Source organism: Triturus cristatus, chromosome 6, assembly GCF_964204655.1.
Source record: "Triturus cristatus chromosome 6, aTriCri1.1, whole genome shotgun sequence".
Classification (NCBI taxonomy): domain Eukaryota; kingdom Metazoa; phylum Chordata; class Amphibia; order Caudata; family Salamandridae; genus Triturus; species Triturus cristatus.
Window position 1 is genome coordinate 19,267,146 of NC_140589.1, and position 21,603 is coordinate 19,288,748.

The 21,603-nt window shown below is 47.0% G+C and overlaps 1 protein-coding gene across 1 annotated transcript in view; it reads right to left on the reverse strand.

Annotated features, from left to right (window-relative positions):
• LOC146813655 (cullin-9-like) overlaps positions 1-21,603 on the reverse strand; it is a 570,887-nt gene that overhangs the window by 179,100 nt on the left and 370,184 nt on the right. Inside the window, exon 23 of the mRNA XM_085610143.1 lies at positions 14,065-14,240. Coding sequence (XP_085466269.1) covers positions 14,065-14,240 — 176 coding nt within the window. The remainder of the gene's footprint in view (positions 1-14,064; positions 14,241-21,603) is intronic.

The window sequence follows — 21,603 nt, forward strand, 5'->3', positions numbered from 1 at the left end:
CCCATGAGGCATGCAGTATTCACCGACCGCAGCCCTAAGCTGGCAGATGAAAGCAGTTTCTTGCCGAACTGTTCTAGGTTTTTGGATTCCTTATCCGGCGGAGCGGTAGGGAATGCGCTTTGGGAAGTGGAGGCCTGGATGACCAGGCTCTCCGGGGTTGGGTGGGTGGACAGAAATGCAGGGTCACCCGGGGCTGGGCGATGGCGGCGGGCCACATTCCTATCCACCGGAACCCCCGTGGTCGGTCTAGACCAGGTGCCCATCAAGACGTCAGTTAATGCCTCATTCAACGGAAGCAGGGGCTCCAAAGAGCTTGCCGCCGGCTGAAGTACTTCAGTGAGGAGATTAGTTTTGAGGGTCACTGTAGGCAGGTCAAGGGCCTGAGCTGCTCTACAAAGCACCACAGTGTATGTGGCGTCCTCCTCCATAGCCACAGCAGGTGGGGAAAGAAAACCAGGGTCAGAGGAGAGGTCAAGGCCACGGCATCCTCTAGCTCTTCTGTCCATTCCTGTTCTAACCCACACTGCCGTGCGAGAGTAACCTGAGACCCCTCCGAGTCGTCCCCTTCCTCCACTGCCCGTGGAACAGGCTGCGGTGGTGGTGGGGGATGGTGGGGGGAGGGGGAGGGACAGTGGAATACAAATAGTCATACGACGCCGGGAACGGCGCCAGGAACGGCGCGGACCGGCTCCGTGTCCCAATTAGGTTCCCAACCAGGAGCAACATTGTCCGGGCAAGGGCGGAACGAACGGAACCCACTGCTGCGCCGACAGCGGAGCCGCCGGCGGAGGTCTCTGCGGCGCCGACAGCGGAGCCAGCGGCAAGGGAAGGCCCTCAAATGGGACCGCGGGGCTTGAAGGCGAGCCGGTGGGAGCCCAAGGCCTGAAGAGGCGGTCCATGGCAGCAAGACAATCTTGCACCTGGGCAGGAGTCACCGACGGACCCAGATAAGGTGGGTAGGCTGCGGGACTCGCAGGCTCCAAAGGAGCCGCGGGGGTGGTGCCCCCAGCCCGCTCGTCCGCGTCCGGAGACCGACGAGGGGATGTCGGAGAGTGGAAACGCTTCTTCGACTTCTTCTTATGACGTCCCTTACCCGAATCCAAGTGGGAAGACTTCAACCCCGAGGAGCTAGGACGATGGCTCCGCGAGAGATTCCTCGAGCGACCCCTGAACCTCGATGGAAGCGGAGACTACTGCCGGGCCTCCAGTAGCTTATCGGACCGCTCCCGCAAGGCCTTCGGAGCCATGGCCAGACAGTCGGAACATGACCGGGAGTCATGGTCGCGCTCCAGACAGTAGAGACAGACGCCATGGGGGTCGGCCACCGACATCGTACGGCGACATGCCCTGCAGGATTTAAATCCAGGCATCCCTACGTGGCACCAGGAGTCAAAGACTCAAAAATGGAAGACAAAAAGTTGTAAACGTTTAGACAAAAAGTGACTAGGGTACAAGCTCTAACCGGATCTGCACTTGCTGGCGCGGAAAAAGAAAGAACTGACGTCAGTGCGCATGGGTGGAGCCTAAGTAGTCTCCGTGACGTCATCTCGGCGATTACGACGCCAGCGACGGACGCAGAGCCGCACGACGCTACCTTCCGGCGCGCAGGGGTACTGCTGACGAAAACGTTCCGGATCCAGTCTGATGCCTTGGGATATTCTAAGGTAAAGAATCTATCACTAACGTGTCTCTTTCAAATTCAGGCGCCAGCGATTCTAAAGCCTCAAAGGCCATGCTATAAACGCATGCCAGCTTTTCTTGGGATTGAAAGATGTGAACACATTAAATTGTCTGTTTGGTGTTTGACAAGGACAGTTCCTTACACAAAACCAAGGCTGTATGAACCTCATCACATTCTGTGAATATTCCATGGATAAGTGTAAGGCACTGTGACTGCTTCCTGAGTGTGCAATAATTTCAATATCTATCAGAAGTAGACCGAGAATATATATTCTACTTGACGGCATCATTTTATTATAAGTGTTTTGTTTCCCTTCGGGTCTGATTGTGTGCTACCATTAAAAGCTAAAACTCCAAGGGGCATAGTTAGTGCTAACATTTGGGTTGCTGTTTGAGTCCACCTTTTTATTGGAGGGATCTCTAAACCAGGGATCCCCCATATAGCGTCTTCCCACCCTGTGATGGAAAGGTTGCTATCATTCGCAGTAATTACTGCCGTTGTTCTACATGTAGTTTTTGTACTACATTTTTTTTTTATTATAAGTCCTACATTTGCTATTTCCACTTTGTGACTGTTCTGACAGTGGCCCAATTGGCCCTGTCATGTGTATATAATCCCCTGTAAATATTGCCTAGTGCCAGTTGGCACCGTGTACATTATGTGATTATGATCTAATGTGTTTATTAGAATACAAAGGCTATTTTTATATATATCCTTGTGTGGAGTTCCTTTTGTGGTGGGCCTTGGGTGTTGTTGCTGGGTGCGCGCGCAAACGCTTTACACATTGCCTCAGAGATAAGCCTGACTGCTCGTGCCAAGCTACCAAGAGGGTGAGCAGGGGTTATCTTTGGCGTGTAACTCCCCAGCCCTGACTAGAGTGGTGGTCTCTGCCTTGCTTTGGCGCACGCCTTAGCCAACCAGAGATCCCATTTCTAACAGGCTCCAAGGTAGTATTAAAATCCCCAGCCATAGTATGACTTGGTTCATTGTTGGATTCCATATGCAATTCAAAATTACACAGGGTTTCCGATACACCACAACCCCTAACAGTTTGACTGTAGATGTTGCAAATATTGATGTTTTAGCACGAATTCAGGTGCAAATTCATTCAAAGTATGTCCACTGCATTGATATGTTTAAATGTACTAATTACAGAGGTTTTGACCCATATGATGAGCCCACCAGATGCCCTGGCGGTTCCTTTAGCAGAGGCACTGATATGAACATTTATAAAGCCAGATCTATAACAGGGGTGGTACACCACGTCTCCTGAAAGATGCAGATGTTGTAGAGTTCTACAAAATCTCCCCAGTCTTGGCTTTTTAGTTTAGATCGGATTCTTGCTAAAATCCATCATAATAGATCTCATCTTCTTGTCACCTTGTCCTGTAGGTCATGTTGCTTGTACTAATTTTCTATGTAGACCGAGTTAGTACCATCAACAGGCCAATAACAATCTTTACCCGGTCTAATAGTTAAGGGCTCATGATATAAAATACTCGTGGGCTCCATGGAAAATTTCAGGGATAACTGCGGAATAATAATTTCTGAAAAATAAATAATTTAAATGTTTTATCATTTTCTTAAGTTTAAATCATAATAAAAATGATTTGACAGGAGTGCGTGTTCATAAACGAAGGTGCTACAACTGACGAAAGGAAGTGAGAGATGTAAAAAGGGAAACTTGATGTCTAACCCGCAGTCATTCGGAGGTCTCACTACCATTAAGAACACAAATGAACACAAATATTCGATAAATGAGTCAAAAGAACTTCCTGCACATCTAGCAAAGTGTTCTCCACCGTATTTAAATGTACATTTTACAATTCCCTATGTCTATACAAAATGTTACTATTTTAAAATGAAGGAGATTTTAAGAAACAGACGCCTTCTCCGTCATTACACCCAGGATACGAACCTGCATAACTGAATCCTGCAGGACTTCCCCACTCCTGCTCGAATTTAGCAAAGAGCTTAAGACACAGCTCCTCAAAGAACACTAGATCACGGTGCATTAACAGTCCACGTTTGCTCTTAGAAACCGGCTGCCCCTCCAATCACATGTTGTCTGGGTCTTTGCCTGTGGCCCTATTCAACACTTCGCTGCCTTTTAGCTATGTTTGCGGAATATACACACCAAATTGTTATTTTGTAATTTGTAAAATGCATAGCTACCTTAAGAAAGGTTTTCCGGCGCTAGTCTCCTCACGGTATCTCCAGCCACTTCAAAATACCCACTGAAATCGGTGGAGGAAATTAAACAGCTGAGGACAACCACATTTTCAGAATCTTAAGAAAAGCTGAAAGTGATTGACAAGCTCTCAGTGTCTGTAGCAAGGTGTTCCAGAGTATGAGTCCAAAAAACGCAAAAGCTACACCACCTTGCCGAGTTTTCTTAACTCTTGGAACTACTGCCAAGTGCATATGGCTTGAACGAGGGAGCATTTGGGTGTATACCATGACACAAGACGTCTCAGGTACAATGGCCCTGTTTGAAAAAGGCATTTATGCACGCAGCAGAAGGTCTTTAATTGGACTCAGCAATCAGCTGGAGGCCAGTGAAGAGTGTGCAACAAACTAGCTGAAGAGGAGAATTTGGGAGGATGGAGGAGAAGGCGAGGTCTGAACAATCTGGAGCCTCTTGAATAAAGATTGAGCCCATAAGATTCAACAATCTCTGCTCGAGGTCTAACATGGAGACTAACGAGCGGTGGGATCAGTGTAAAACCCTGTGGCACCCCTGAAATAAGCAGGTGTGTTCTAGATCTGTACTGATGCGAGTGGACCTGGAAGGTACGTTGTGCAAGAAGGACCTTAGCCGGACAGGGCCAGACCCTGAATTCCCATGTCACTAAATCTGACCAATAAAGTAGAATGATTAACTGTGTCAAATGCGGCACTGAGATCTAAAGTATCAGTGCTGCAGCCCCCCCACCCCCGGCTTATCAAGAACAGCAGGAGGGTAGGGATTCAGCGGAGAGCCTGATCTGATCTTTGATACTGGAGAACTAAATTCCATCACACTTAAAGGGTGAAAGATGTTCATGTAGCCAGTCCCACTGAAGGCAGCTACAGAAGGACTAACAGCAGGCATGCTTGACAAAGTGTTCTGAATATCTACTGCTTTTATTTAGGAAGAAGTCTACAATTTCCTCACATTAAGTTTGTGAGAGGTAAGTGCATGGGGCACTGTTTGGATAATCTGACACATCCTTCACTACTTTAAAAATCATTTTTGGGCAGTTTTTGGCCTGAGTGATTTTACCCGAGTGATTTTACCCGTATAGAATATGGATCTAGCTGTTCCGCACTGTTTTTGATAGTCTATTAGCGCAAGCTTATATCTTACTTTGTTCTCATTACAATATATTTTCCGCCAATCTCTTTCCAGATTTTTACATGTTTTTTAGTTTCATACAGTACATCATAATACAATGGAGTGGGAGGAAATATTTTATGACGTTTCCTGCTTGTAGTAGGGACTAAAACATCGTATGATGATCTGAGGCAGGAGTCAATGGTGTGGGCATCTGATTCAACTGAGTGACTCAGTGTGGGGCGATTGTCTTCCAGAAAACAGTAACTAGCAGGAACGTTAAGCTTTGACCATCTCGTAAGAGTAGATAAACTCTGAATCTCCTGTCAGCGAACTACTGAATGAACGGGAAGAGAAATAGAGACTGCAAAATGATTAGTCCATGTTAATTGAAGAGGCTGAACAGTCTCTAGGTTGGAACAATGGAGTCCAGGATATGGCCATGCTACAGGGGTAGGAGAGCTCGTAATGAGCTGAATGTTAAGAGCTGCAAAACCTTCTATTAAAGAAGAGGCCATACTGCAGTTCGCCTTGTCAAAGGGTATGTTTAGATTACCTAGAAGAGTGAAATTTGACATTTTCAGGATAGGTGATGAAAGAACTTCCACAACACAAGAGTTCCATTTAGCCATACAACCTGGTGGTCCGTAGATGAGGGCTCCCAACGAGGTGAGGTTCTTGGTTAATGACAAAGAAAATAAAGGTTCTACATTTTACATCTTCCACTGCATAGAGAAGGTTTTACATTCTACAGATTCCGCTCCATTGAGAAGGCTTACAATTCGACAGGTTTCGCTCCATAGAGAAGGCTTTACATTTTACAGCTTCCGATCCATAGAGAAGGCTTTACATTCTACAGCTTCCGCTCCATAGAGAAGGCTTTACATTCTACAGATTCCGCTCCATTGAGAAGGCTTACAATTCTACAGTTTTCGCTCCATAGAGAAGGCTTTACATTCTACAGATTACGCTCCATTGTGAAGGCTTACAATTCTACAGCTTTCGCTTCATAGAGAAGGCTTTACATTCTACAGCTTCCGATCCATATAGAAGGCTTTACATTCTACAGCTTCCGATCCATAGAGAAGGCTTTACGTTCTACAGCTTCCGCTCCATAGAGAAGGCTTTACATTCTACAGATTCCGCTCCATTGAGAAGGCTTTACATTCTACAGCTTCCGCTCCATAGAGAAGGCTTTACATTCTACAGCTTCCGCTCAAACACCCACCCACCATGGCTCATATTCCCCCCTCCGAGTCAGTGTCAAAAGTTTTCTTATGCTCTATCCGCACCCAATTAAATTATTCTAAAACAAAAGTGTACTACGACTCACTCACCTAGTAGAAAAACAACTGAACCTCATCTCTTGCAACAAAAGAGGGAGCAGCTGCCAACTGTGCATTCAGTCAACTTAAGGACCCTGGCACAAGTCTCTTTCAAATCAGGAGCAAATTCAAAAAGTGTGAATGCACCGAATGCAGGAGAATCTGCCACAACTATAACTGTCCCCCAAGAACTGAAGGAGTGAAGCACAGGAGGCGGAATACCACAATCCAAGCACCGACTCCCAACAAAAGAGTGGGGATCGCAAACCAGACACAAAGACAGAAGGAGCAGCTGGGGTGACAGCAGAAACACTGACCAGAGGCAGTCAAAAGCCCTACTCACCATTAAGACCACTACTACGAATACGGATGCAAAGGTGTTGGTTCTAACCCTGAAGAACCACCAATAGTAGTGACACCCAGAACCCCCCAGTGATGGCCCATCGAGCAGCAGGGGAGGGAGGCCTGTGCAAGACTTGCAGTGGTAGAAGACCAGGCACAAGCAACACCACTCACTCCTACAATCTCCCTACAGGATGAAACAACGGCGCTGGAGATAAATGACTGCGGGCACCTGGTGTCTGACAATGGGACCGAGTGTAAACAAAAAAGAAAAGGTGCTCCCCCACAGACGAGGAGGGGGACACAGTAGTAAATGGATGGCCTTGCAAGATGGAAGACGAACACATGATATGTTCCCTCCTAGCAGGTTGAATGACAGGTCCTGAAAGCTGCCCATGAAAGTGGCAGAAGGGGAAAACTCGGGCACCACAATAGCGGCAGGGAAAAGTGGAGCAGATGAGACCAGAAATTTGCAACTGGTGAGAGAGGCGACACCTGGAACCCTTAAGGTAGGCTGAGAACTGGGCCTCTGATCTGCTCTCTAGTAGAGGAGCATCGAGGGGATGGGCAAGTTAGGGGAAAACTCAGTTGGAACAGGGACTAAAATACCCCGAAAAGGAGTCTGACAAACCTCTAAAATGCAAGTAGAATGAGACCAGTTGTGAGAAGTGTCAATGATCTGAATGAAGATATCCTGAGAAGTGAGAGCCAGGGGAAGAGGCAAGAAGGAAGCTTTCTGTCTGAAATTCACTCAAGGGGGCAAATCTCCTTTCCAAAGGAACAGTGCTTAGATTCGGGTCTGATAAAAGACGGGAAGTGAATAAACAAGCGCAAGGGTCAAAAAAGCCTAGAAATAAGACGCGTCACAACATCTTTATTTACTTATAAAGTTTTGTATAGCGCGAGCAGGACCTAATAGGGTATCAGAGCGCTTCACATCATAGAGTACGTGGAATACAGTAGTAGGAACAAACATTAAATATATGAGAGTAACATGCTAAAGCTGGAGTCAATGGTTGCACATCAGAGTAGTGGAAAATCAGAGCATCATAGTAATGGGCAGACAGATAAGCAATGAAACATACGGTGTCTTAGAGCAAAAACGTATTCATTAGTATAGATTGCACTTCGTTTTTGAATGAAGCGGTAGATGGGATTCGACGGACTCCCGCTGGCAGAGAGTTCCATATCTTCGGGGCGATGCCCGAGAAGGCTCTGTAGTTCGCTCTCTTTTTTGGAAAATCTGTGGTTTCCGTAGCAATGAGTTTGCACTTTGTGAGGGTCTGCAGCCCCCTGATAACTCAAGCTTTTGTGTCAGATATATGGGGGTCTTGAAATGTAGGGCTTTATGAGTCATGCACGCAATCTTTAGCATAATTCTTGCTTCGTATGGAAGGCATTTTAGAGATTTTAGAGCTGGAGATATGCGATCCTTTTCTTTAGTACCAGCTATCAGTCTGGCCACAGCATTAAGGGATGCCCTTGGGGGGGGGGTGCGGGGGGCGGTGGAAGACTGCAAAGGGCAGCGCTTTCGTGGTCTAGTCTAGGCAATACAAGAGCTTGGATGCCAGTTAAAGTCATCGTGTGATAGGGAGGGTTTGAGTTTCCTTGGTGTACGAAACTGGCTCTATATATACTTCACCAAAGTGAGGTATAGTGGGTATAGAATACAGGTGACCCCAGAGGTAGGCAGAGGTTAAAGTTAGATAGAACCTAATGTAGTAAAATAATGTGATGTGAACGAACCCCGGGCTCACTTTTGTGCCAAAAGCGCTGGGATGCCTACGGGTAGCCATGCGCTATACAAGTGATTTTTACAATTACAATTACAACCTTACTCTCTATTTGTGGTAGAGTGATTGAACAGTAAGGTAGCATCAGAGGACAGTGTTAAGCATTTGATGCACAAACTCAGTCAGCAAATGAATTCACACACTCAAGAACTGAACTCCAGGCCAATTGTTTTTGTATACAAAAAATATACTGTTGTTTATTTTTAGAACTAAGCAAGCCTGGCACAGGTAAGCATTAAATACTTTACAGTAATAAGTTGCTGAATAAAGAACAGTTTGAAAATGCAATAGAACTTGTACTTTGTTTGATTTACAGGGGGTGCAGCAGGTAGGAACACTTAGCAAATACAGTACATTGGAATGAATAGGCCTTTTCAGTAAATTACAAGTAAGTTACTTTCTACGTGACTTTTCTTACTTAGTGCTGGATACCTGGATTCAGTACTGGGACATTTCCTGTAAACAGGTAAGTAAATACGTTTTGGTTATTTGTGCGATTTTTAAAGAATATTTTTAGATTTCAAAACTCCACATTTAAAAACTTTTTGGAAGAAAATTGTCACTGTTAATCTATGGACGAAAAACAGGTTATCGGTTGACAGGTAAGCTATTGACTGTGGGAGTTAAGGTTCTGGGGTTAGACTCAGGGGTCCCCCAGGGTCAGTGATGCATTCTTGTTACACCCTCAGCGGCAATAGGGCGGCCGGGTGCAGAGTGTTGAAGCCCAATGTTATCCAATGGGGGATAGGGAGCCTCCGGTTGGTGGCTGCTGGCAAGCAGGCCACTGGGTTGTGGGAGCAAAGCTCCTAGGGTTTCGGTCAGGGCAAATGGGGAAACAAAGTAGCACAAAAGGTGCACCCTCAGCAGCACTGAGGAGGCCGGCTGCAGAGTGCAGTTTCGACGCCGGGCTCCCTGTTTTGAATGGAGAACCTACGGTTTGCAAAAGCACTGCAGACAGGGAAATGAAGGACTTCTGGGTGCCACCACCACTTGGAGAGGTAAGTTGGGAAGTTAAGGGTTGGTTAGGCACCGTCGCTTTGGGCACACAAGGCCGTGGGGCGTCTGGTGATGGGGTGCCTTTTGGGGTCGGATCTTCTAACCAGCTCCTGGTCGCGGTTAGGGGGACCTTCTGGATTCAGACTGCAGGTGTCGGATGGAGGCCTGTGGCAGGTCAGGGGTCGCCAGATCTCGGGTCAGGATCGCTGGGCTGATCTCCTCGTGGTGTTTTTCCACTCGAGCTCGGGCCGGGTTCGGCAGGTGCAGAGTGGGCTGGATTCACGCCTCCGGCTGCTGCCAGAGGTTGCAGTTGAACAAATCAGGTGTTCACGGGGGAAGCAGTTGTTGGAAGTTAAGGCAGGCAGGTCCTTCGGGGTTTTCGAGGTTGCTGGCTGCAGGACACACCAGGATTTTGCAGGAGCAGGTTCGAGGGGAGACATGCCTGTAGGGCTGAGGCCAAGTCAGTGGGCGTCTTCCTCTTGTTAGCTGGCTGTTCGGTCCTCCTTTTCTTCTTGTTGTCAGACTGGATCTGAGGAAGCAATGTTCAGGGTGCCCCCTAAATACTTGATTTTGGGGCGTTACAGGTAGATAGAGGGCGGGGACCAATGGGTCCCTTCCCTGCGGTGGGTACACCCCGTATCGTGCCACCCTCCAGTGGGAGGGGGGCAGTAGCCTATCCCTGGTTGGTTGGGTCCCCCCATCCTCAAGATGGTGGGGATTCAGAGTTGTGCTTCACCTCACCTCCACCAACTGATGGGTGGAGTTGACAGAGGTGGGCACGCCTCTCTCCCTCACTTGTTTTTCCTGCCGGTTCTCCCACCCAAAGTGGGGGGTAGAACCAGTTGCTGAAAGCAGCAATTGGCCTGGGAAGCTCTCAAAGGCGGCAAGCCTTTGAAGCTTCCCCTTCGTGAACCCTGCCCATCCTGGGGGAGGAGGCTTGGCACCTCGTCCCAGGATGTGCATTGTTTCAGGACCCAGAGAGCAGCAGGCTCTCGACCCAGGGGTCCAGAAACATGTCTGGTGGTGGCAGCTGAAAGCAGGCACTCGGCCTGGACACTAAGGGTGGGTTAGTTTTCAGGGGGCATCTCTGAGATGCCCTCTGTGTACATTTTTTATTAAATCCCACACTGGCATCAGTGTGGGTTTAATGTGCTGAGAAGGTTGATACCAAACTTCTCCGTTTTCAGTGTAGCCATTAGGGTGCTGTGGAGTTCGTAATAACAAACTCCCAGCACCATATACTCTTAATGGCAGCACTGCACTTATAGTGCCCAGTAATGGACCTGGGCACTGTAGGGGTAAAGGGCTCATGCACCTGTACCCTTACCACTGGTATAGTGCACCCAGCTAGAGGGGTGACTGATCTATGCCAGGGCAGTGGGTTGTAGGCACGGCACGCAGGGAAGCACACACCAAGGAAAAGAGCATCAGCAGTCTGGAAAAAAGTGTGGGGGAGGTTAATGCAACAGAAACCCACTTTCCTACACTTAGTGCACCCCTTTGGTGATTAGCGCCCTGCGGGGCATTCCTGATATGATTCTGCATGTTCAGGTGTTTGTCTGGAGGGACTCCAATGGATTTAGAGGACTCAATCAGGTGAGGTGTATAGTTGAAGGCTGTTAGATGCTTCGTCCTGAGGTCGATCTTGGGAGTGTGTTTAGGGGGGAGCAATGAGGAGGATTTCCGTATTGGCAGTGTTGAGCTTAAGATGGCCATCAGTTAGTCAAGGTAGAGTTGAGGGAAACGAAGTCTTCTAGGGAGGATATTTTCAGATACAGTTGATCTTTGATGATTAATTGCCCAATCAGCACCAAACAAAGCAGAGAAGCACAATCATTAGGATGAAATAGAAAAGTGTATGAACTCCCCCACTGAGCCTGCCTCGCAACCACGGGAGAAAGGCACGGGAAAGAAGGGCCCGAAGAGAGATGTGAAAATCAAAGCAGAGAAGCACAATCATTAGGATGAAATAGAAAAGTGTATGAACTCCCCCACTGTGCCTGCCTCGCAACCACGGGAGAAAGGCATGGGAAAGAAGGGCCCGAAGAGAGATGTGAAAATCAAAGCAGAGAAGCATAATCATTAGGATGAAATAGAAAAGTGTATGAACTCCCCCACTGTGCCTGCCTCGCAACCACGGGAGAAAGGCACCGGAAAGAAGGGCCCGAAGAGAGATGTGAAAATCAAAGCAGAGAAGCACAATCATTAGGATGAAATAGAAAAGTGTATGAACTCCCCCACTGTGCCTGCCTCGCAACCACGGGAGAAAGGCACGGGAAAGAAGGGCCCAAAGAGAGATGTGAAAATCAAAGCAGAGAAGCATAATCATTAGGATGAAATAGAAAAGTGTACGAACTCCCCCACTGAGCCTGCCTCCCAACCACAGGAGAAAGGCATGGGAAAGAAGGGCCCGAAGAGAGATGTGAAAATCAAAGCAGAGAAGCAGAATCATTAGGATGAAATAGAAAAGTGTATGAACTCCCCCACTGAGCCTGCCTCGCAACCACAGGAGAAAGGCACGGGAAAGAAGGGCCCGAGGAAAGATGTGAAAATCAAAGCAGAGAAGCAGAATCATTAGGATGAAATAGAAAAGTGTATGAACTCCCCCACTGAGCCTGCCTCGCAAACACAGGAGAAAGGCACGGGAAAGAAGGGCCCGAGGAAAGATGTGAAAATCAAAGCAGAGAAGCAGAATCATTAGGATGAAATAGAAAAGTGTATGAACTCCCCCACTGAGCCTGCCTCGCAACCACAGGAGAAAGGCACGGGAAAGAAGGGCCCGAGGAAAGATGTGAAAATCAAAGCAGAGAAGCAGAATCATTAGGATGAAATAGAAAAGTGTATGAACTCCCCCACTGAGCCTGCCTCGCAACCACAGGAGAAAGGCACGGGAAAGAAGGGCCCGAAGAAAGATGTGAAAATCAAAGCAGAGAAGCAGAATCATTAGGAAGAAATAGAAAAGTGTATGAACTCCCCCACTGTGCCTGCCTCGCAACCACGGGAGAAAGGCATGGGAAAGAAGGGCCCAAAGAGAGATGTGAAAATCAAAGCAGAGAAGCATAATCATTAGGATGAAATAGAAAAGTGTACGAACTCCCCCACTGAGCCTGCCTCCCAACCACAGGAGAAAGGCATGGGAAAGAAGGGCCCGAAGAGAGATGTGAAAATCAAAGCAGAGAAGCAGAATCATTAGGATGAAATAGAAAAGTGTATGAACTCCCCCACTGAGCCTGCCTCGCAACCACAGGAGAAAGGCACGGGAAAGAAGGGCCCGAGGAAAGATGTGAAAATCAAAGCAGAGAAGCAGAATCATTAGGATGAAATAGAAAAGTGTATGAACTCCCCCACTGAGCCTGCCTCGCAAACACAGGAGAAAGGCACGGGAAAGAAGGGCCCGAGGAAAGATGTGAAAATCAAAGCAGAGAAGCAGAATCATTAGGATGAAATAGAAAAGTGTATGAACTCCCCCACTGAGCCTGCCTCGCAACCACAGGAGAAAGGCACGGGAAAGAAGGGCCCAAAGAGAGATGTGAAAATCAAAGCAGAGAAGCATAATCATTAGGATGAAATAGAAAAGTGTATGAACTCCCCCACTGAGCCTGCCTCGCAACCACAGGAGAAAGGCACGGGAAAGAAGGGCCCGAAGAGAGATGTGAAAATCAAAGCAGAGAAGCAGAATCATTAGGATGAAATAGAAAAGTGTATGAACTCCCCCACTGAGCCTGCCTCGCAACCACAGGAGAAAGGCACGGGAAAGAAGGGCCCGAGGAAAGATGTGAAAATCAAAGCAGAGAAGCAGAATCATTAGGATGAAATAGAAAAGTGTATGAACTCCCCCACTGAGCCTGCCTCCCAACCACAGGAGAAAGGCACCGGAAAGAAGGGCCCAAAGAAAGATGTGAAAATCAAAGCAGAGAAGTATAATCATTAGGATGAAATAGAAAAGTGTATGAACTCCCCCACTGAGCCTGCATCGCAACCACAGGAGAAAGGCACGGGAAAGAAGGGCCCAAAGAGAGATGTGAAAATCAAAGCAGAGAAGCACAATCATTAGGATGAAATAGAAAAGTGTATGAACTCCCCCACTGAGCCTGCCTCGTAACCACAGGAGAAAGGCACGGGAAAGAAGGGCCCGAAGAGAGATGTGAAAATCAAAGCAGAGAACGAGGGTGGTTTCTATGTTTAATAAATTAGGACAATATGAAATGTGTGTATGCTGTTTGTCAGGACGTTATAACTATTTACTCTTGGGTATTGTTGAAAACTCGATGTAGCTTACATATATATATATATAAATACATACAACTCAAAAATAAACTTGCCGCACTCCAGGAAGGCAAGATACATGCAGTTTATTGGTTTAATACAGGTTAACAAATATGTGTTTCGACCTGGCAGTCTTTGTGTTGGATTAACCTGGAAGGTTCAGCCGTTCTTACTCACCTGCACCAGCTGATTGAGTGCGCCTATTTCAACTTGCCACAGACCACATTGTAAATACATAGAACTATAGCGTCTTAAGCAGTGTACTTTCTTTTTCATATCCCTGTAAATCTGGAACAAAAAGCATTTTTTCCATCTCAGACAGAGGCAATGTAATTAACCCCTTACTTGCTGAAGAGTCGCAGCAGCTGCATTCTGTCCTCCGAAATCTCTTGGCACCAGGTGTGAGCTTTTGTGGTGTAGAACAGGTACGTACGCCGGCAGAGCTGCTCCTTGAACACGGGCCAGAAGGTTGGCTTCGGTCCTAAGATCTCAAATCCATGTACACGAGTGTCAATGCCGCCCTATAGTGCAAAATTAGAAGCACAATATGTGTTTCCATTAATACAATTGAAGCCAAAAACTTAGCAATATTCCAGAGAAAATAAGCAAGATGTGATCGCTATCATGAAATCTTTATTTCTATTCATTAGCACTGAATATCTCCACCTATGTGTAGGACCTCGGAACACTTCACCAACAGACAGAAACCTCTTTCAAGCACTACCTCAACAGTCCACATGGCTTTAATCTCTGTTTTTCCAAAAGGACAATTCTGCTGTGATACAGTTCAATGTAACTTTACACGCCTCAAAGGGAAATAGGCAGATATTCATACACCAAGAAAACAAAACGACACACTGGTTCCTGCTGGAGGTTGGAATGCACTTCACTGCCAGTAAACCCATCAGTTCATGTTACCACTCTGGTTCAATAACCTCTAAACACTTTTCTTTGCCTTCTGACTTTTTCACTACTAAATTCCTATTTGGAAAACTGTTTTTGTGTCCTTCAATGGCCCCTAATCGCCTCTTGACATCAATTTTTTTTTTCACTACTTGGACCCTTTTCAGACCCTTTTCCTCCTGACGCCCGGTTGCATTTAGGGGTAAGTGTGGCTCTGCATGATTGACATATACAATAAAGATGGTAACATGCTTTGCATATTCTGTATTCTGGACAACTGCTCTCTGGGAAACTGTTCCTTTTGCCACAAGATGTAGTTAAAGCTGCTAAGGGAAAGTCAGAGTAGCATGTTCGAGATGTCATATTCCACCCTTCTAAGGTGCGAGAAAGCAGGTTTCTCCTGGTCCTGACCACGCTGTTGTTTTCTCATCCCGAAGGGAGTCCGGTGGAAAGTGGATGACATTGCCACTTCTCACACCATCATCGCTCCATTTCACTGTCCTAGCCGAAGTTGGAAACTGACATGCTGCACTCAACTATTTTACCAATTTATCTTACATTATTGAGGTGACTACTCCTCATGGAAAGTACTCTCTTTTAATAAGTAATTATGAATAAGAATGTGACAATGTTAAATATGTTGTAACTGCTGTCTGCATGATTAAAGAAAAAAATTCAAATAAAGTTTAAAAATAGGTATTTTTATCAATTCATATGCACTCTGCTTTTCTCAGAAATGTTTGAAATGTAATGTGTTTTCTGCTGTACATGCACTTATGCATGAGATGTACGGTTTTGTTGTATGTGCACCTTGACGCTAGAGTTTGTGGCGTTTGAAGGCTTCTTCAGAGTCACTCTCAACGTTCAGTGCCTCGTTGATGTAAAGGTTTCTGTCCAGAAGTTAACTGGTGCATTCTTGTGTCGTTGATGATTCCACTTGGGCTCTCGTGATTCACAGAGCGAACGGCCTCAGTGAAAAGCAGTCTGTAGCTATCTCGCAACAAAAGACAGCCCTAAATGCGGACCTGTGGCTGACATGGTGGCACCACATCAGGCTGCCTTATGCTCAAAGGATACAGGATTGAAGAAGAGATGCCCTGGAAGCCACGTTCCTTAAAGACCAAGACATCTCCCCCTATGCCACAGACGGAGAGGGAGCTGCCTGCCTGGTTGAGAGATATTGGACCAGTTTCTTCTACTACACTTTCAACCGATACACTGGACTCTCTCAACTCATGTACCCGGCCTCGACATTATCTTTAAAATTTCACCAGGGTGATAAGGAGAGGGCTGACAAAATGGAAGATCCCACTATTAGATCTGTACAAAGAAGCTCAGTTAATATTTACAGCTATCGAGTGTCTCGAAGGCAGGCTTCTTGGTGACTGGTAGATAGTGTCTTAACTAACTGAGTGGATAAGGCCTGAGGCTCAAACTAGCCTGTTCAGACTCTAAGTTGATTTGAAGAACTCAGGAGTAGGATCAGGCAATGGGTCAACTGGTTGTCACTGCCTCCTTAGCAGTAGCAGGTAGACCGCATTATCAAGCTGAAACAGGATAGAAACTAAGATCTGCGCAGGAAACACTCCGCACTGAAATGGTCTCCGGAACAGCTTTGTATACCTCAAATACAGGAGGAAATACGTATGCCTGCATGTTTCTGGAAGCCACCTTAACATGGGCTCCTAAGCAAATGAACAACATAAAGGAACTTCCTCAAAATAAAATCAGACCTGGACCCAAAATTGCGAATTCTTAAGGATTGGGACTCGAGCACAACAGATGTAAGAACAAAACGCTGCAGAAGGTAACATTCACCACACCCAGCCAACAGCAGGAGAGTGAACCAGAAAACAACTGGCAAGTTTTGTGAGGTGGAACTTAGATGGAAGGAGCCCTCCCAGAGCCAAGCCGAATTTCAATACCCTGATCCTAAGCATCTTTTGGTGTCTTTGGTCCCAGGCTTCGAAAAGCCATCTAAAATAAAACATTTATGTTCTGGGTCAGTAAAGCATCACAGCGGGGGGAAGATACGAAATCTAGACCTATGTTCTTATTACAGGATCCTCCTCAAGACTCTTGGATTGCTTTGGGAACCAGGAAAAGAAATGCGTGGAACTGTTCTCCATCTGCACCTCTGGATAAGGCGAGTCACCTCTGGATAAGGAGAGTCACCTCTGGATAAGGAGAGTCACCTCTGGATAAGGAGAGTCACCTCTGGATAAGGAGTCTCACCTCTGGTTAAGGAGTCTCACCTCTGGATAAGGAGTCTCACCTCTGGATAAGGAGTCTCACCTCTGGATAAGGAGAGTCACCTCTGGATAAGGAGAGTCACCTCTGGATAAGGAGAGTCACCTCTGGATAAGGAGAGTCACCTCTGGATAAGGAGAGTCACCTCTGGATAAGGAGAGTCACCTCTGGATAAGGAGAGTCACCTCTGGATAAGGAGAGTCACTGCTTGTAAGCAATGGAAAGGAGGTATACTACATTGATTGTCCCCTGTGTGAATAGCACGTCCCCCTCCATCCTGTGGGGATCAGTGGAGCACAATCCTCTCTCTGGTCTCCACAGATCCCAGAGAGAGGATTTAATGAAGATAGCTTGCCATGGATTTATTAGGCATGGGGTGTAGGTATGCTCTGAATCCTGACACGCAGCTGACAATAGTTCAGTTGGCTCTCTTGGACTTCACGTTCTTTCTTTTTAGTCTGGTTGTTTGATGCCAGCTTGTCACCCAGAGTTGGAGGCCTAGTAAGTTACTGGGACTGGAGCAGAGAAAGAAAGAATTTCAGAGTCCGCTCTTCATCGGTTTACTAAATGGATTTCCCAGCCAGCAGCTTAAAATTCAGTTTCATCTTTATTAAAAGCAGCAACATCAGAATAAAAATCTGGCTTATTAGAGATGCAAAGATATCGTGCAAAAGAAAAAGATGGCGATATCAGCCCTAAACTGCTGCAGAGAATCCTGCCACAACCAAGTGGTGGCTTTTTAATTTGCAATATGTAGACGTACATTTATGACTGGTTGACTGTCTACTAAAGTCCAGCTCCTTCAGCAGTTTTCCAACTAGAACACAGACTACAAAATCTGGTGTACCAAGTCGGCAATCAACACACATCGAGCCTCCCAAAGTCTGACTTCAATCAGAACCAACACAATACTCATTCAAATGGACAATACTACAAAAAGTACTATTTCCTTGTAAAAGAAGAGACAAGCTAAAGGATTGCCTTGCAGCAGTTCTCAAGGGATCTGACATCTGCTCGTACAAGGCTGAACCTAATGGCAGTACACTTTCCACATGTGTAAGCAGACACACTGTGTAGAACGACCTCATAAGAATGAGATCATGAGACTCCTTGAAAGATACCAACACTGGAGGAATGCCATTACAGGTAAGTAACTGGTTTCTTCTCCTGGACTGGATCTTTCATAGATTTATGTGCTTCATTTGAGTAATAAGCCGCCTGCAAGAGTTAATATATCATGTCTACATGCGGCCTATGCATATTTACAAATATTGTACATATCCCGGACAAAAGACCACCTATTGAAAGAGAAGTAGTAGAGCGTTTTGCCCAACCGCACACTCTCTGGACAGATGAGCATCAAGGCGGCAGGGTGTCATGAAGGTGTCGTAGCTCTTCCATGTTGCCACCCGGCAAAGACAATAGACTGCAACGAGAAAGTAGCTGTGGAGATGGAAAACTGGTGATAATTTAGAAATTCGATTGCTAAAAGAAGATAGAGCAGAACTCTGAAGGGATTTCCTTTCACATGACCTGCGTTAGAAAATGTGAGGCGTGGTGGTATCTGGGAGGTGGTATTTAGAGTGCCAACATTTGACTGGCTGAAGTTTGGGTGTTCTCTTAGATGTTATTTGGTTAATAAAGTGTCATGGCTTTCAGGCCCTTACAGCCTCTTGTACCAAACACTGCTATTTGAAGGTCACACTGAGAATTCCAGGTAGATGAAGAGGAGTGATTCAAGAATGATAATTGTTGCAAGATCCAATGCTGGAGAAACCCCAAATGCCAAGACTTCATATTAACATTCCCAGAAGCCATCGCCGCACAGATAACATTTACAATAGATTTCTTAGGCGCTAGGGGGCGGTTTTAGGGCTCGGGACTGGGTTTTTTTTTGGGCCTGGTGGACAAGATGGGTTGCACCGGGGGCCAGTTTTACGGCTCAGGACTGGGTTCAGGGAAAACCTTAACCACGCATATGCCTTTAACATTCATGCTTTTACAACGAAATTCGTTGTAAAGGCCTGTGTGGTAAAGGCATAATCATTGTAAAAATATGCGTTGCAAAGGTTATGAGTGGTAATGGCTTTCCTGTTGTAACGGCAGCGTCATACATGCCCTCAGAAACAGCTGCCTCAGCAGGTGAAGCAGTTCCAGGCACCTTTATCCTTTGCAGGTCTTTCCTGTGGAAGTGGTCCTTATGTAAGCGATGAAGGATGCTGAAGATGCTCAAAGGATGCTGTGGGTGCGATGCAGTCAACGGGGTTCCTACTGCAACTGCTCCACGGTCCACTAAAGGTGGTCCTGGTTACACGGTTGGCGTCCCCAAAGTCCTCTCGGTGCTGGCAGAAATCCAGTCACCACTGGACTGCAGGCGGCCCAATATTGCTGTCACAGCCCAATCCTCTCTGGGTTGATCACTCTTTCTCTGGAGGTCCCAGCTGCACAAAGACTAGGCCTTCGGGCTCTGCAAACTCGGTGCAACTTTGTTCTTTGGGTCCTGGTCCCTAGGGCTGCACGGCGGAGCCTGGAAGACTTTGGGCTACTAACTTGCCCCAGCAGGCTTCTTCAGCTGTTGTGTCCCTGTGCTTTGAATGGGAAGCCAGTCAGCTGGCCCATGGAGTTTTCTTGGCTTTGGCTGGGCCTTGGAGAAAACTTCTCCTTAAGCAGGATACGGCAGGCACAGTCCCTCTCCTTGCTAGCCAGTAGGTGCAGTCCACGACGGTGCAGATTCTCTTTGCCAGTTTTACGGTGCAGCAGAGCAATCATTCCTCAGTCCTTCTTCCAGCCCAGTCGAGATCATAGTTCTGGGTGCCAGGGGTGCCCTATTCCTGTTCAGAAAATGCCTACAGGGTAGGATGTGGCTAGCAGGTTTCCTCTCTTCGGATGACCAGTTCCTGGGAAGTGTGTCTTCTGACTATCCCAACATGCACCATTCTGCCAACTCCTAGAATGGCACAACACCTCTCTGGGCATCCAGAGCTCCCTGGCCCAACCCAGAGGTGTGGCTACCATGGGGGATACACGCCCCTTGAAAAGTGGTTTGACAAATGGCTACCCCCGTCCCTGTCCCTAGTGCCAGCCTGTCTACCTAAACAATAGAGCAGCCCCTCTCCCAAGTGTTCCCTATTTGCCCTTCAAGGGCGGTTTTGCCTATGAAGCTCGCCTTTTAGGCTAACACCAGTGTGGCTCCTGCCTGGGGGGGGGGAATGGAGGGGGGAGAGTTAACACTTCCTCCAATGGCAGGCCTTTATTGTTATCTTTCCTCTGAGTCGTTAGCACATCTCGGCACGAAGGAAGAAAGTGGTCTGCAGGACTGACCCCAAGTACGAAAGTAAACTGGCATTAGAAACCTTGGGCAACTTCCAAAGTTGCATTTTGCCCAGCTCCGATACTAAATTCAATGTAACCTTTAAATCATATTTAATGCAGAGATTCTTTTGATACCCAACAGGACCAACTTTAGTAGCACAATTCAGAAGTTAGCGCGCTGAGGTGTCAACCTGCATCCCAGTACTTTCCAAGAGGCTATTAGCCTTTCCATTGTAGAAACTACAATTTAGGGTTCTGCTACTGGATCAGGTAAAAATACATGTTCCACTTTTTACCATACAACCCCCTCCTCTGGGCTCGTTAGGCATGCCTCAGGAGTGACGTAGGTATATTGAAAAGGGAGGTTTGTGCTTCGCTACTAGCTTAAAAGGCAAAGTCGAGTCACCAGTTTAAAACCGCTCTTCCAGTCCGCAGTGGCAGACTGGGAGCCATGTGTTGCCTTGTCCCACTCAGGGTGGCACAGCAAGTGCTGCAGTCCCTGGGGGAGACACCAACTTACAGGCCCTAGTTACCTCTGGTACCATATACTAGTGACTTAGGCAATGCCAGTTGGGTACACGTCAATCATTCATACTCCATTGTAAGGGTCGAAGCACATGCAGTGAGCCCCAATTATACGGCTGAAGGTATTTCAAAGCCATTACAACAGTGCTTAGTAGTCAAAATGAGGGTGGTGGTGGGGATGGAGGGGGACTGAGGAACCTGCAAAAATCTTGTCTCCTTGCAGTCCGCACTTCAGGAATGTAGCAAACAGCAAGGTCTTGCCTCAGGCAAATGTCACACAGCACTGTCCAAGTTAAGAACAAGAGTATTGGCCTACAAGGCCAGTATTTAGCCTACTTTGAGGACAGTTGGAAAGCCTGGGCCACCCAGGATTGGGCTCTTTAAATTTCAAACTCTCTCTCCAAACCTGGAGATGTGAAGCTTTTTCCTTGTCCAGTTTTTACAGGCTCGGGGTATAGACTGCGTGCACACTAGTGCAACAATGAACCGATGTTGCTACCAACAACACAGGAAAGAGGGGGATGTGTGTTTGACTGAGCTATATGGGAACTAGGCCTCAGCACTCTCTCCACCCTCCAATCAAGCAAATCTACGAGGACTGAATCCCTACGGATGGGACCCTGCAGGCTACCATGGCCTCCAGGGTATGAGTCACGTCTTGTGGGGCCATGCTACGTGTCCCTGATGGGATTCTTTCAGTTACTTTGAACAATGAAGTGCGCACACACAGATGCACACGGGCTCGAGACCTCCCCCGCCAGCAGCACATATGAAAAGCACCACATCCCAAGAACGATGAGCGCCGCCACCACCAGTCACGCCAGCTGCACACGAGAAAGGATCAGCCACTCCCACCACAGACAGATGACATTACTAGTGCAGAAGGGTCACAGG